This window comes from Stegostoma tigrinum, chromosome 47 (assembly GCF_030684315.1).
Source record: "Stegostoma tigrinum isolate sSteTig4 chromosome 47, sSteTig4.hap1, whole genome shotgun sequence".
Taxonomy (NCBI): Eukaryota; Metazoa; Chordata; class Chondrichthyes; order Orectolobiformes; family Stegostomatidae; genus Stegostoma; species Stegostoma tigrinum.
In genome coordinates, this window is record NC_081400.1 from 351,204 (window position 1) to 368,490 (window position 17,287).

Sequence of the window (17,287 nt, forward strand, 5' to 3'; positions counted from 1 at the left end):
AGGAACTGGAAGCAAACCGGAGATTACCACCCTGGAAGTCCTGCTTTTCAGCCTTCTTCCCAGTTCTATGATGTCCCGCTGCAGAATGATCCTCCTCTTCTTCCCGACGTCATTAGTGCCGACTTGCACCACCACCTCTGGCTCTTCACCTTCACCCTTGAGGATTCTCTGCACTCTGTCAGTGACGTCCTTGATCCTGGCACCCGGAAGGCAACACACCATCCTCAAATCCTGCCTGTTGCTGCAGAAACCCCTTTCAGTCCCTCTCACTATGGAGTCCCCAATTACCACGGCTCTGCATGATGTCTGCCTCCACGCCAATTTTCGTTTGGCAGACCTGTCCGTCTCTCGGACTGGCAGCGTCGTCTGTCTTGACAGCTTCCAAGAGAGTCAACCTGTTCACGAGAGGTACTTCCCCCGGGGTCTCTTGTACTTGAGTTATCTCTTCCTTCCTCATCGTCATCTCCCTTCTCTCTTCTGGTATCCTCAGTGTAATGACCTCGCTGAAGATGCTGTCCAGAAAATTCTCGTTCTCTCGGATGAACCTGAGGTCATCTAGCTCTTTCTTTAGTGCTGCAACATGCTCCTTCAGAAGCTGAACGTGTTCACACTTACCACAGCTATAGGAGCCAGAAGCATCATCAGTGTCCCTGACCTCCCACATCATGCACGAAGCACACTGAGCCAGCCTGGCAGTCATATCCTTCACCCTCTTCACCCTGGGATAATCTCGTCACTCAGCCTCTACACCAAGACTCCAGAGCCAAAGACGTGCACTTCTCTCACCAGACACTTCCCTTGACCCCTTTTTTCTTGCTGCGAGTCTGTGGACTCTTAATTAGGTTGGAGGAGGGTGGGAGGAAGGCCCTACCGTGTAGGACCTGGGGCCTAGAACACGCCTCCTTAAATAGCACTCACCTACCTTTCCCAACCGCCTCTGTGCTGTGACCTCACTTCTGCCCTGCACCCGCTGCTCTCTGCTGCTCCCTCAGCATTCTGGGACAGGTCCCATAGGTCCTATGGACTTGTCTACCTCAATGCTTTTCAAAACACCCAACGCCAGCTTTTTATGTCAACATGCTTGAGAATATCAACATACCCTTCCTAAGGCTCGTTTTCCACTATCCTTCTCCTTTGTGAATACTGATGCAAAGCATGTGTAAAAAGACTCCAGTTCCATGCATATATTCCCTCCTTAGTCCGTGAGTGGACTTACTGTTTCCCGAGCTACCCTCTTGCTCCTTATATGTAAAATTTCTTGGACTTAATCCTGTTTGCTAAAGACATTTCATGGCCCCTTTTAGCCTTCCTAATTCCTTATTGAATTCTTTCCTGCTATCTTTGTATTCTTTGAGAGCTCTGTCTGTCTTAAGTTTCCTAAACTTTATGTATGCCTCCTTTTTTTTTCTGACTAAGCTTTCAATTTTTCTTGTCATCCAAGGTTACCAAATCTTGCCATCCTTGTCCTTCACTTTCCAGGAACATGCTAGACGTGAACTTTAGTCAACTGGACTTTAAAAGCATCCCACATGCAAGATGAGGATTTACCCTCAAAATGCCATCCCCAATCTACATTCCCCCTTTCTGCCTAACATTGTGGCAGTTAGCCTTCCTCCAGTTTCATACTTTCACCTGAAGACTACTTTTATCCTTATCCATAAGTAACCCAAAACTTCCAGAATTATGGTCACTGTTTCCGAAATGCTCCCCCCACTGAAACTTCAACTTGGCCAGGCTCATTCCCCAATACCAGGTGCAGCATTGCCTTTCTTAGTTGACCTATTTACGTATTGTTTAAAAAAAACATCCTGGAAACACCTAACAAATTCTCCCCCACCCAAGTCCCTGTCACTCAGGGAATCCCAGTAAATATAGGGAAATTTAAAACCATACACCACATCAACCCTGTTGCTTTTTCATTTTTCCATAATCTGTCGACCTATCTGTTCCTCTATCTCCCACTGGCTGTTGGGAGGCCTGAAGTACAATCTCATCAAATTGATTGCATCCTTTCTATTCCTGAGCTCTATCCATAAGGCCTTGCAAGATGAACCCTCCAAAGTGTCCTCCCTCAATACAGCTGTGATATTGTCCCTGATCATTAACGCAACTACCCTACCTCTTTTACACCCCTCTATCTCACCTGAAACATCTAAATCCTGGAATGCTAAGCTGCCAGTATCATTCTACTCTCAACCAAGTCTCTGTAATAGCTATTTATATTTTTATATATATATAAAAAATAATTAATCCAAGCTCTAAGTTCAGTTGCCTTACCTGTTACACTCCTCACTTTAAAACAAATACACATCAAACCACTAGTCCTGCTGTATTCAGTATCCTGACTCTGTCTGTTCTTCCTCTTCACCTTACTGGCCTTAGCGTCTGACTCCTCAGCTGTCATTTTCCTTGCCGACCTATTGCTCTGGCACCCCAATCCCTGCCACACAACCCTCTCAAATGGAACTAGCAAACCTCCCTGCGTCATGATGTTGCTACCCCTCCAGTTTAGACGCAACCTGCCTCCAGAAGACATCCCAATGATCCACATACCTAAAGCCCTCCATCTGACACCAGCTGTTTAGCCACATATTTAACTGTACTGTTTTCCTATTCCTTGCCTGACTGGCACATAGCACAGGAAGTAATCCTGAGATTGCAACCACAGTGGTCCTGCTTTTCAGCTTCCGACCTAACCCCCCGAGTTCTCTTTGCAGGACCACATCTCTCTTTCTTTCTGCCTGTGTCGTTAGTACCAATACAGACAACAGCCTCTGGCTGCTTTCCCCCCCCCCCCCCCCGCCCCCGCCATTTAGAATATCCTGTGCCTGCTCAGATACATCATTGACCCTGGCTCCAGGGAGGAAACACACTATCCTGGAGTGTCATTTGCAGCCACAGAAATGCCTACCTGTGCCCCTGACTATAGAGTCCTCTGCCAATACTGCTTGCCTGTGCTTTGACCCTCCAGTCTATACAACCATGGCAGTCATGGTGCCACTCATCAGACCACTGCTTTGCCCTGAGAGGTCACCTCCCCCACCAACTGTATCCAAAACGGTATACCTGTTTGAGAGGGGAATGGCCACATGGGACTCCTGCACTGCCTGCCAACACTTACTTGTCTTTCTTGTGGCCACCCAACTCTTTTCTGTCTGTGTAGCCCTTTCTATCGTTGTGACTAACTCACAACATTCTCAGCCCAGGGCAGAAATGGCTAGCACGAGGGGTCATAGTTTTAAGCTGGTTGGTGGAAAGTATAGAGGGGATGTCAGAGGCAGGTTCTTTACGCAGAGAGTTGTGAGAGCATGGAATGCGTTGCCAGCAGCAGTTGTGGAAGCAAGGTCATTGGGGTCATTTAAGAGACTGCTGGACATGTATATGGTCACAGAAATTTGAGGGTGCATACATGAGGATCAATGGTCGGCACAACATTGTGGGCTGAAGGGCCTGTTCTGTGCTGTACTGTTCTATGTTCTATGTTCTATGATGTTCCATAGTGAGTCCATCTGCAGCTGAATGCACATCTTGCATATTCCATGAACATTGGGCATGTCCCTGATTTCCCACATGCTGCAGGAGGACCATTCCACGGGGCCAAATTCTCCTGCCATTTTGAACCACATTAGTTAAATCAACCTTATTAACTACAGACAACAAGCTAGGAGCTGATTACACAATTTGAATCACTGGTCACCAAACTCAGTCTCTCACTCCCACTCTCTATTCTGAGCAGACTACAACTGCAAAAAGTAAGTACCTAATCTCTCTCTAAACACTACTCACTCAGTCTGCAAACCCGTTTCCCGAGGAGCCAAGCCTAAGTCACTTTTTGAGTTGTGATATCACGTCCAGAAATCCATGTCGAGATTCAGTTCCATGTTCGCTCAGTATTTATCCTACTGCCACATGTCTAACCTTGTCTCATTTGATATTTGCTCAAAACCCACCCCAACTTTCTTAAACACACTCTAAATCACCCCAAAATTGGCTCTATCATTGAACCCCACCCCTGTGCCTGAAACCTGTCCCCCCACAATCCTCCAATTTAAAGCTCCTGCCAGAAGCCATCCATCTTTGTGATGGGGGATTTGGGCTCAGTCACCAATTACAATGATCCTTCTGGCTGCCTTTTGTGATTCAGAAGTATATATCATGATGGCCCTTATGTTGTCATTTGTCATGTTGCGCTTACTGAGCAATGCATAGCTGTCTATCACCATCATTGTAACCCAAATCTAATTCAACCTAGTCAATATCTCTCCACAATGCAAGGTCAGGATGAAAGTCTTATCTTAAGCATATTGCCGCCTCCCAAGCCCATGATGGCGTCTTTTTCACAATTCTCTTTTGAATCTCTTAGACTGTCCCATAACATTTTAAAAATCCTAACAAAGGTCATGAATGAAATTCTCCTCATCTACAGACATGGATCATAATTCCTTCCCAATCTCTTGACAATCTTAATATGCATGATTCGGCCATCGTTCTTCAACGGCCCTCTTCCTTTTCCATGGGACTATCCTAAATTTACTTGTTTATCCAAATACAGGCACAGCATCTTCAGGCAAGATCTTTCTCTTTTTGCTGCTTATTGCTGTCTCACCAGAAATTCTTGTTTCCATGACTTCTTCCCTGTTGATATGGGTTTCTGCTGATTAGGTAACATCACGTACAGATGCACATTTTAGTTTGCATATGTACCCTGATAACAACATCTCTGTTGTTACGTTTCAACATCTAGTGTTGGAAAAACTTCAAGTCCTGAGGTTAAACATTAGTGAGACAAAAATCATCCATCTCCAGCCTGTCATTTGTCTGTGACCTTGGTATTCCCAATTACCTTTGGTCAGCATCCCCAGAAGGTCCCAATGTTTCAATAATCTTTGTGTTTGTGTGCCAGGGAATGGAGATTGTGCAGACGATGAACAGTGACCCAGGATTAGCTGTTGGTAAGTTGGGTGCATTTTGTTCAATTGGTGAAATGTGATGTCAGCAACACAGCCTGATCTGGACTGACTGAAAACAGAGATTTACTATTGAACTAATCTTCCAGACCTCTACATTGGAAATCCAGGTGTTTCCTACATCCTGACAGTTTGATATGGATGATCTCAAGGGAACTTTATACTGTATTTCACCAGTGCTGAGAATGTTTGAAGCTCTGTTAGTTTAGGTCCTAATATATGCAAAATTTAACATTGCTCCTTTATAAAAGCAAAGATTAATAAAATTAACAGGAGATTTTCAATTATGTTTTGGTCAGCTGTTGCTTGATCCTGCCTGAGTGGTTTGGGACAGCGATGCTGTTGTAAGAACACAGTGTTGATCATGCTATTCTTGCCCTCATGCCCCAGGTTACACAGCATTCAATGGTGTGGACTTTGAAGGCACGTTCCACGTGAACACTGTGACAGATGATGATTACGCCGGTTTTATATTTGGCTACCAGGACAGCTCCAGCTTCTATGTGGTGATGTGGAAACAGACAGAGCAGACATACTGGCAGTCTACACCATTCCGTGCAGTGGCTGAGCCTGGTCTTCAGCTCAAGGTGAAACCAATGCTCCAAACTGTGAGAGGCCCATTACAGCTAACTCAGGAGTCAGAAACTAGGCAAGGGATAGGATTGTCCATGGTTGCTCAGTAACCACAATCTCAGCAAGAGACAGTCCTGTCCTTGCTAACTCACTATTCAGAATCTCAGTGAGACCCATGCCTCCTCTCTCAGTAACCTGAATCCTAGGAAGAGGCACACCTGTACTAGCATTTTAAATAGCTAGAAACTTGGTGAGACAGGTCTTTCCTTGTTCTTTCAGTAGCCAGAATCTTAGCAAGAGACCGATTTGTCCCTGTTTATTCAGTACACAAAAACTTGATGAGTGACAGGCTTCTCTCTGCTTCTTAGGAGCCAGAATCTCAGCGAGAGACAGACCGATCCCTGCTCACTCAGGAACTCTGCAAGAGACACACCTGCCCCTCCCAATCCAGATGTCTCCGTGTTTACTTAGTAACCAGAACTCAGTAAGATAGACTTGTTCCTGCTAACCATTGTCCAGAATCTCAGCAGGAGATAGGCCTACCCTGTCACTCAGTATCCAGAATCTCAGTTAGTGATTAGTGATTCTTCCTGTAATGACAACCTGGATTGTCTATCTATAAGCTCATAATTTTAGGCACATTGTGTGTACATGAACCATTTTTCTGACCTAACTATGTACTCAATCTTCCCCAAAGACGGAGCTGTGTTTGGAATCACGGACACATATCGAGCTGCTGCTGTGCACCTTGAGGTTATTGGCTGCTGTCAAATTATAGCAGCTGAAATTCTCCAGACCTCAAATTGTTGGTGGAGCCACAGTGAAGACCAGCTCCAGCTTTACTCCCTGTCTTTCAGATTCTTAACCACAGACAGCCAGATACATGGTTGACTGATGAATCTTTCAGTGTGCAGGCTGTCCCTGTCTTCATGATGTTGATGCATCCTCCCAGAACATTATATCGGCCCCTTGCCCTCCCCCATATCACCCTGTACCTTCAGGTTATCCTTCATCTTGCATAACAACCCTACACTAACTAATCCTGTCCTCTCAGTTACCTCTAGCTCACTTCCTCCTTGACAGATGCCCCCCCCCCCCTCATGTCAGGAAATAGATACTTACTGTGTAGTAGGTCCCCTTATGTCAGAGAGAGAGCGTTCACGATCAAAACGAATAGATTGTCTACATTGTAAACACTGAACTTAACCACTGTGGTGGAGAAATACAGGAAAGGGCTCGATCATAGAGTCATATAGATGTACAGCACGGAAACAGACCCCTTGGTCAAACTCAGCCATGCTGACCAGCTATCCTAAATTAATCTGGTCCCATTTGCCAGCATTTGGCCCGTATCCCTCTAAAGATGTACTAGAAATTTTGAAAAACATGAGGATAGATATGTTCCCTGGACTAGTCAGGATATACCCACCGTTTCTATGGGAAGCGAGGGAAGAGATCGCTGCCCCTTCGGCAATGATCTTCACATCGTCACTGGCCACTGGAGTAGTGCCAGCTTGGAGGATAGCAAATGTCATTCCCTCTTTCAAGAAAGGGAATAGAGATAATCCTGGAAATTACAGACCGGTCAGTCTGTCTTCTGTCGTGGGCAAATTATTGGACAAGATTCTGAGAAATAGTATTTATGATTATTGGGAAAAGCACAGCTTGATTAGAAATAGTCAGCATGGCTTTGTGAGGAGCAGGTCATGCTTCACAAGCCTTACTGAATTCTTTGAGGATGTGACGAAATACATTGATGAAGGTTGAACAGTGGATGTGGTGTATATGTCTTGCTAAAATCCATTCAATAAGGTTCCATATGGTAGGCTCATTCAGAAAGTAAGGAGGCATGGGATTCAGGGAAATTTGGCTGTCAGGATACAAAATTGGCTGTCCAGTAGAAGACAGAGGGTGGTAGTAGATGGAAAGTATTCAGCCTGAAGCTCAGTGACCAGTGTGTACCACCGGGGATCTGTTCTGGGATCTCTGCTTTTTGTGATCTTTATAAATGACTTGGATGAGGAAGTGGAAGGCTGGGTTAGTAAGTTTGCTGATGACCCGAAGGTTGGTGGAGTTGTGGACAGCGTGGAGGGCTGCTGTAGATTGAAGGTCAATGGGACATTGAGAGGATGCAGATCTGGGCAAAGAAGTGGCAGATGGAATTTAACCCAGAAAAGTGTGAAGTGATTCATTTTGGAAGGTCAAATTTGATTGCAGAATACAGGGTTAATGGCAGGATTCCTGGCAGTGTGGAGAAACAGAGGGATCTTGGGGTCCATGTCCATAGATCCTTCAAAGTTGCGACCTAAGTTGATAGGGTTGTTAGGAAGGTGTATGTGTGTTGGCTTTCATTGGCAGAGGAATTGAGTTTAAGAGCCGTGAGGTAATGCTGCATCTCTATAAAACTGCACTTGGAATATTGTGTTCAGTTCCGGTCACATCACTACAGGAAAGATGTGGAAGCTTTAGAGAGGGTACAGAGGAGATTTACCAGGATACTGCCTGGACTGGAGGGCAGGTCTTGTGAGGAAAGTTTGAGAGAACTGGGGCTTTTCTTATTGGAGCGAAGAAGGATGAGGGGTGACTTGATAGAAGTGTACAAGATGATGAGAGGCATAGATAGAGTGAATAGCCTAGAGACTTTTTCCCAGGGTGGAAATGACTATGCCAAGGGGGCATAATTTTAAGGTGTTTGGAGGAAGATATAGGGGAGATGTCAGAGGTAGGTTCGTGGCACAGAGTGATGGGTGCGTGGAATGCACTGCTGGCAGTGGTAGTGGAGTCAGATACATTAGGCACATTTAAGCAACTCTTGGATAGGCACATGGGTGATAGTAAAGTGTAGGGTATGCAGGGTAGTTTAATCTTCGAGTCGGATAATAGGTCAGTACAACATTGTGGGCCAAAGGGCCTGTACTGTTCTACGTTCGATGAAGATCATCCCAACCAGACCTAACCCTGTACTTCCCATAGCTAACGTACATAACCTACACGTCCCTGAACCCTATGGACAATTTAGCACGGCCAGTCCACCTAACTTGCACATCTTTTGACTGTGGAAGGAAACTGGAGCACCCGGAGGAAACCCATACAGACACAGGGAGAATGTGCAGACTCCACACAGACAGTCACTGGAGTCTGGGTCCCTGGTGCTGTGAGGCAGCAGTGCTAAACAGATTTGGAAAGCACTGATCCACTGTGCCACCCATGTCTGACTCTTCAGGAAATGGGCCTGAAAGTTTCAACACTCTCGTTTACATTCAATGGTGGAGCATCCATAACATTAGAAGCATTAGCAGACAAGTTAAAACACACACACTACCTGACCCACCAATTAATCTAAGCATTCGGTTTGGATAATCAATTTGAATGTTTAATGTGTTTATGATGATCATGTATCATTCAGATTACTCACTTGTCCTTCACTTTGCATCCCAATCAGGCTGTAAAATCAAAGACTGGCCCAGGGGAGTACCTAAGGAATGCTCTTTGGAATACTGGCACCACCCAAGACCAGGTAACACTGCTGTGGAAAGATCCCCGTGATGTGGGCTGGAAGGACAAGACCTCCTACAGATGGCAGCTGGTGCACAGGCCACAAGTCGGCTATATCAGGTGAGTTCAGAATTACATGCTCAATAGAAACCAGTAATCGACAAACGCTCTGCACTCCTTATTAAATACACCTTAAATTTAAGTGGTACCATCTTACAGCGAAAAGTCTGAAGATGGTTTACTGAAAAGTTAATCAACAGAATTTGAAATATTGGGACAGGTGAGGGGTAGATTTGAAGGAGTATATTAAAAGGAGAGGAATGGAGAGATTTAGGGAAAGAATTCCAGGGTACATGGATTGAACCTTGCCATTGCCTCTGTATAATTTTGAGGCACTAGGAGAGACACTGTCATCAGAAATCTCCCCACTGTCCACATCCCCGAGTCAAAGTTTCCCTATTTCTTCATAAGAATTGGTCAGTCACTTTTTATGAATTTCCGATAGATTTGTATTTTCAATGATGCATATTAAAGAATCTGTGGAAGTCATGGATGGTTTGGAGATTTTTAATGTTTGGCGACTTCTGCCTGATAATCTTATACCCTGACATGAGTCTTAATGAGCCGAGACAGCCCATATGTCGGCTTATTGGAGTTTTGTTTTTGGAGTTGTGTTTTGTTATTCTAGTGAATGCTGAACATGTTCTCCAGACACAAAAGACATCCTTTTCCTCTGGTAACCAAGAAACTTTCCCATAGCAACAGGATCCTGACAGGTCAGTTAGGGCCCCATTTCCATTGAAATGTAAATCTGGAGACAATGGCTGAGAGGCTGAAGTTACTGTTTGGAATTTGAGTTCTGCATCATCAGTTCAGCATAACTCCAACTTCCAGCAATTCCACTTCTTCCTTTGTTCGAACTCTGTCCGATTTCAGATCCTGAAAGCAAACTCAGAAAAAATTCAGTTTGCCGACATGTGTAATTAAAGGCAGAGAAATGCAGCTAGTGAGAAAATGAAGAGGGAAGCAAACTTAGAGATTGAGAACTATACTTGCACACAGACCAAGGAACACATACAGTAATCAGAAGTACATACAGTGTATTTAGAGAATGAGGAAAGAGGCAGAGTGCACAGACAGGGAGAGACAAAGTTACAAAGCAGTGCAGAGTTAGGAGATAGAGACAGACCCACACAATGCAGTTAGGGAGATATTGTTAGTGCAAAGCTGAGCTACAATAATTGACTAGTTTTCCATGAACTTTGGCTTTTACTAAATGGGCCCCTCTCTCAGTTAGTGTATAACAGTTCTGGAATATAAATTCCCTTAACACAGATTTGTAGGCTGAAAAGGTTGTCCCACCCTTCCCCATTATCTTGTCATTTTTTTTCTCTTCAGTTGCTTTTTCAATTTCTGAGTGAAAGCGATTGAACCTTCCTTCACTAAACTCCCAGGCAAACATTCCTTACCCTAAATGCTGACCTGAAAAGATATCACCAGAATATTCAGAATCTGTAACGGGGTGGGGGGTGGGCCTGAGCTTGATATCTTTGTAAGTATTAAGAGTTATATGCAACATGAAAGTTAACTCTGTTTCTCCACAGATGCTACCAAACCTGCTCATTTTCTCGTCGTTATTGTTGTGTATGCTTGTGATCTTGATCACCCTCTCCATCAACCCCTTCGTAGAACACTCCCATTCCTGTTTAATTGACTGGTCTCTCCTCCCTTTGCTGTTTCGATGTAGTTTCTCACAAACTGAGAGCTCAGCATCTGATTACTCTGTTGCCTTCTGACCTAAACATTGAGCTAAGAATTCAGATCCTATGTCCTCCATTTTCTTCACAGCAAGGGTTTGGTTTCTGAAGGTTATACAGCCAAAGGTCTATATCCAATCCTGTAGACTGCATGATCTGCTGCATATGATCAGCTGTGTTTCATTTAAGCAGACAATGTTGGTGATTACAAACACAACTGCACCATTTTAAGAGGCACAAAAGGTAAACATTTCTTTCAGTTATAAAACTGTGGCTTTGTTAGAACACAGAGCAGGACAGCACAGTACAGGCTCTTTGGCCCACAATGTTGTGCCAAACTTTTACCCTAATCCTAAGGTCTGTCTAACCTCCACCCCCACCTTATACCATCATCCATATGCCTATCCAATAGCCGCTTAAATGCCCCTAATGAGGCTGACTCTACTACCCTCTCCAGCAATGCATTCCACTCCCCGACCACTCTCTGAGTAAAGAACCTACCTCTGAAGTCTCCCCGATATCTACCTCCACTCACTTTAAAACTATGGCCCCTCATAATAGCTACCTCCACCCAAGGAACAAGTCTCTGGCTGTCCACTCTATTTATACCTCTGATCATTTTGTACACCTCTGTCAAGTCACCTCTCATCCTCCGTCGTTCTAAAGAGAAAAGCCCCAGCTCTCTCAACCTTTCCTCCTAAGACCTTCCCTCCATTCCAGGCAACATCCTGGTAAATCTCCTCTGCACCCTTTCCAATGTCTCCACATCTTTCTTGTAATAAGTTGACCAGAACTGGACCCAATACTCCAGATGTGGCCAAACCAGGGTTTTGTGTAGCTGGAGCATAACTTTCATTCTCCTTTCAGAGTCAAATTGTACGAAGGACCTAATCTTGTGGCAGATTCAGGTGTAACAATTGATACAACCATGCGTGGAGGACGTCTCGGTGTCTTCTGCTTCTCTCAGGAGAATATTATTTGGTCCAACCTGCGCTACAGGTGTAATGGTGAGTACAGCTTTTTTCATACATTCCTGGGAATGTGGGAATTGTTGGCTGGGTCAGTATTCTATTTTCCCCTATTCATTTTGTAGGATGTGGGCATTGCTGGCCAGGCCCAGCAGTTCTTGCCTGTCCCTAGTTGCCCCTTGAGAAGGTGGGGGTGAGCAGGCTTCTTCAACTGCTGCAATCCTCCTGCTGTGGGTTGACCCACAATGCTACTAGGGAGGGAATTCCAGGATGTTGACCCAGCAACAGTGAAGGAACAGCGATATATTTCCGAGTCAGGATGGTGAGTGACTTGGAGGCGCTGGTGTTCTCATGTGTCTGCCACCCTTGTCCTTCTAGATGGAAGTGGTTGTGAGTTTGGAAGGTGCTGTCTGAGGATCTTTGGTGAATTTCCGCAGTGCATCTTGTAGATGGTACACACTGCTGCTACTGAGCGTCATTATTGCTTATCCTTAGCCAAAAAGATCTTCAGCACAGAAAAAAGGCCTTTCAGCCAATCGAGTCTACACCAGTCAAAACAACCACCTAACTATTCTAATCCCATTTTCCAGCACTAGGTCCATGGTTGTATATGCCTTGGCATTGCAAATGTACATCTAAGTACTCCTTAAATGTTGAAGGTTCTGCCTCTATGGCCCTTACGAGTAGTGAGCTCCAGATTGCCACCACCTTCTGGGTGAAAAAATATTTCTTCACATCCCTTCTAAACCTCCTGCCCTTTATCTTAAATCCCTGATTGTTGAACCCTTCACTAACAAGAAACATGACCTCCCGTCTATCCTGCTTATGCCCTCTCGCAATTTTATACATCTCAATCATATTCCCCTCTGTTCCATGGAAAACCAGCCCAGGCTGTCCAATCTCTCTTCACAACTAAAACTCTACAGTCTGGGCATGTTAATTGCCTTGGGAAGGTGGTGGTGAACTGCTGCCTCGAACTGTTGCAGCCCATTTGTTGTAGGTGGACCCACAATGCTGTTAGGGAGAGGATTGCAGGATTTTGACTCAGTGATATATTTCTAATGAGTGGCTTGGAGGGGAACTTGCCCATAGCCCACAAAATATTAACCACACGTGGTGCTGATGGAAATGCTTAGCTGAGCACAGAGGGGAAATGTGCCAGATTATTCGGCTCGCTTGATATTGCTTTCCTCCGCTTGTTTCACAGACACAATTCCTGATGACTTTGAGCCATTTCGGAAGTTGCTGCAGCTCCAGATGAGAGGACGCTGAAGATCTAAGAGGTCCTCATGCTAGGTGATATCAGGGGCCCTTGTCAATCGTTTCCAGAACCAGCGAATTTGGCCAAATTTGCAACATCAAACAAATGTTTAAAACTCCATAAAAATTAAAAAAAAATAAACCTGGCTAGCAGTCTGATTGTCAAAGTGAATTTTGGTCCTGGTTCACTGTGAGGGACAGAGGATTACACAGAGTGACTGTGAGGGGTCACTGTTATTTCACCCAAGAGTTTTTGCAAGGTTTCCATTTGAATAACAAATGTTTACCAATATTTTCTCCCGTGATCTGTCTCTCTCATTTCTGGGCTTCCAATTCACAAGTGACCCCTCCTCACATCGCCAGTGCTTGATATGAGCCTGTCCAGGTTAAGCAGCTGTTGTCTGCTGATTTGACTTGGTCCAGCCAGGCATTTCAAGTTTCTGCTCTTGTATATTTCAAAGTCTCCAGTTAGGGAAGCAGTGGTGTCACCGTGTACATCAGGCATGTTACTCCCCTTCCAATGCTAGAGTTGTTGAGCATTGAGCATCTTTGTAGTTCAGTTGCTATGAATGTAGTGATTACAATGAGGCCAGCCAGGTGGTTCCCTGATTTGGGCTGCTTAATCTGGTCCAATCAGGGAACCCTGGCCGAGACACAAGAAGAGGAGTGTCAGACATCCTGAGATAATGGGAACTGCAGATGCTGGAGAATCCAAGATAATAAAATGTGACGCTGGATGAACACAGCAGGCCAAGCAGCATCTCAGGAGCACAAAAGCTGACGTTTCGGGCCTAGACCCTTCATCAGAGAGGGGGATGGGGTGAGGGTTCTGGAATAAATAGGGAGAGAGGGGGAGGCGGACCGAAGATGGAGAGAAAAGAAGATAGGTGGAGAGAGTATAGGTAGGGAAGGGATAGGTCAGTCCAGGGAAGACAGACAGGTCAAGGCGGTGGGATGAGGTTAGTAGGTAGATGGGGGTGTGGCTTGGGGTGGGAGGGAGGGATGGGTGAGAGGAAGAACAGGTTAGGGAGGCAGAGACAGGTTGGACTGGTTTTGGGATGCAGTGGGTGGAGGGGAAGAGCTGGGCTGGTTGTGTGATGCAGTGGGGGGAGGGGACAAACTGGGCTGGTTTAGGGATGCAGTTGGGGAAGGGGAGATTTTGAAACTGGTGAAGTCCACATTGATACCATTAGGCTGCAGGGTTCCCAGGCGGAATATGAGTTGCTGTTCCTGCAACCTACGGGTGGCATCATTGTGGCACTGCAGGAGGCCCATGATGGACATGTCATCTAAAGAATGGGAGGGGGAGTGGAAATGGTTTGCGACTGGGAGGTGCAGTTGTTTGTTGCGAACTGAGCGGAGGTGTTCTGCAAAGCGGTCTCCAAGCCTCCGCTTGGTTTCCCCAATGTAGAGGTAGCCACACCGGGTACAGTGGATGCAGTATACCACATTGGCAGATGTGCAGGTGAACCTCTGCTTAATGTGGAATGTCATCTTGGGGCCTGGGATAGGGGTGAGGGAGGAGGTGTGGGGCAAGTGTAGCATTTCCTGCGGTTGCAGGGGAAGGTGCCGGGTGTGGTGGGGTGGGAGGGCAGTGTGGAACGAACAAGGGAGTCACGGAGAGAGTGGTCTCTCCGGAAAGCAGACAGGGGTGGGGATGGAAAAATGTCTTGGGTGGTGGGGTCGGATTGTAGATGGCGGAAGTGTCGGAGGATGATGCGTTGTATCCGGAGGTTGGTGGGGTGGTGTGTGAGAACGAGGGGGATCCTCTTTGGGCGGTTGTGGCGGGGGCGGAGTCTGAGGGATGTGTTGCGGGAAATGCGGGAGACGCGGTCAAGGGCGTTCTCGATCACAGTGGGGGGAAAATTGCGGTCCTTGAAAAACTTAGACATCTGGGATGTGCCGGAGTGGAATGTCTTATCGTGGGAGCAGATGCGGCGGAGGCGGAGGAATTGGGAATAGGGGATACATCCTGTTCACTCTGACAGCTGGTTCTGAGGGACCTGCACCAGTATCAAGGGCTTTCTATGTGTAAATAAAGGGTGACTTGGCGACAGGATACTGGGTCTGTGGAGTTATTTCATGAGGACGTGGATACGGGTCAATTACTTACAGTTACATTACTCAAATGTTCCTGTAGTGACAGTTGTAGGAATTTTGCTTGTTACTCCAGGATCAGGCTGGAATGCAAAGATAATCCTGAGTGTATTTTCTCTATTATAAATGTCTTCTGACATTCCTAATCCCTTTTCCTCCACCCTTATCTGCAGCTATTATGTGGAAACAGTTCACAGACTTCTTTGTCACCAAGATTGAAAGTACCTTGTCAACTGCCTATGTCAAATCTTGTCCTTCTACCAGCCCAATAGGCCAAATGTCCTGTAAAGTTCAAATTTCATCTTTCTCCTATTTCTTGCCTATCTTCCACATGCCCTCTTCAAGCTCACTTTGTCCTTCGCCTGCACTCTCTTAAACAGTTCCATCAAACTACTGACCGCATAACTTACCTCTTGGCCCCATGTTACTGACAATGTAAGAAATAGTAGGAACTGTTGACATTGGAGTCTGAGATAACAAGGTGTGGAGCTGGATGAACACAGCAAGCCAGGCAGCATCAGAGGAGAAGGAAAGCCGACGTCTTGGGTCTGTGGATCTTCAGAAACCTCCCCATTTCTGAAGAAGGGACCCGACCCAAACTCCCACAGCTACCTAGAATACACCTTCTCCCTCCCACCCAGCATCCTGCAAAAATTCCAGCCCCTATTCCCAATTCCTCCGCCTCCGCCGCATCTGCTCCCAGGATGAGGCATTCCACTCCCGCACATCCCAGATGTCCAAGTTCTTCAAGGACTGCAACTTTCCTCCCACAGTGGTCGAGAACGCCCTTGACCGCATCTCCTGCATTTACCGCAACACATCCCTCACGCCCTGCCCCTGCCACAACCGCCCAAAGAGGATCCCCCTCGTTCTCACACACCACCCCACCAACCTCCATATACAACGTATCATCCTCCGACACTTCCGCCATCTATAATCCGACACCACCACCCAAGACATTTTTCCATCCCCACCCTGTCTGCTTTCTGGAGAGACCACTCTCTCTGTGACTCCCTTGTTCGCTCCGCACTGCCCTTCAACCCCACCACACCCAGCACCTTCCCCTGCAACTGCAGGAAGTGCTACACTTGCCCCCACACCTCCTCCCTCACCCCTGTCCCAGGCCCCAAGATGACTTTCCATATTAAGCAGAGGTTCACCTGCACATCTGCCAATGTGGTATACTGTATCCATTGTACCCGGTGTGGCTTCCTCTACATTGGGGAAACCGAGGGGAGGCTTGGGGACCGCTTTGCAGAACACCTCCGCTCAATTTGCAAAAAACAACTGCACCTCCCAGTCGCGAACCATTTCAACTCCCCCTCCCATTCTTTAGATGACATGTCCATCATGGGCATCCTGCAGTGCCACAATGATGCCACCCGAAGGTTGCAGGAACAGCAACTCATAGTCCGCTTGGGAACCCTGCAGCCCAATGGTATCAATGTGGACTTCACCAGCTTCAAAATCTCCCCTTCCCCAACTGCATCCCTAAACCAGCCCAGTTCCTCCCCTCCCCCCACTGCATCACACAACCAGCCCAGCCTGTCTCTGCCTCCCTAACCTGTTCTTCCTCTCACCCATCCCTTCCTCTCACTCCAAGCCGCACCTCCATTTCCTACCAACTAACCTCATCCCACCTCCTTGACCTGTCCGTCTTCCCTGGACTGACCTATCCCCACCCTACCTCCCCACCTATACTCTCCTCTCCACCTATCTTCTTTTCTCTCCATCTTCGGTCTGCCTCCCCCTCTCTCCCTATTTATTCCAGAACCCTCACCCCAGCTTTTGTGCTCCTGAGATGCTGCTTGGCCTGCTGTGTTCATCCAGCTTCACACTTTATTACCCGACCCAAAATGTCAGCTTTCCTGCTCCTCTGATGCTGCCTGGCCTGCTGTGTTCCTCCAGCGCCACGCTGTGTTAGACTCTGTGATATGGTTGACTCTTAACTGCCCTCTAAAATGACCTAGCCAACTCCTGACTTCAAGGGCAATTAGGGATGGGTGGAAAATCCTGGCCTTGACCATGACACCCACACCGTATGCAAACATAAAAATATGCCCAGTTGTACCCCACCGCCATCTCTCTTGATTGACACAGGCATCACTGGGTTGGCCAGCATTTGCTTTCCATTATTAATTGCTCTTGAATAAATGATATTCAGCTGCCT

At 46.4% G+C, this 17,287-nt stretch overlaps 1 protein-coding gene across 2 annotated transcripts in view; it reads left to right on the plus strand.

Moving 5' to 3' along the window:
* The window catches only part of thbs3a (thrombospondin 3a), a 64,359-nt gene extending 51,172 nt beyond the window's left edge, over positions 1-13,187 (plus strand). For both annotated transcript variants that reach the window (XM_048525550.1, XM_048525551.2), the window contains exons 19-23: positions 4,904-4,952; positions 5,358-5,554; positions 8,983-9,155; positions 11,660-11,799; positions 12,968-13,187. In XM_048525550.1, the coding sequence (XP_048381507.1) occupies positions 4,904-4,952; positions 5,358-5,554; positions 8,983-9,155; positions 11,660-11,799; positions 12,968-13,032 (624 nt within the window). In that variant the 3' untranslated portion in view covers positions 13,033-13,187. The remainder of the gene's footprint in view (positions 1-4,903; positions 4,953-5,357; positions 5,555-8,982; positions 9,156-11,659; positions 11,800-12,967) is intronic.
* The last annotated feature ends 4,100 nt before the right edge of the window (positions 13,188-17,287 follow it).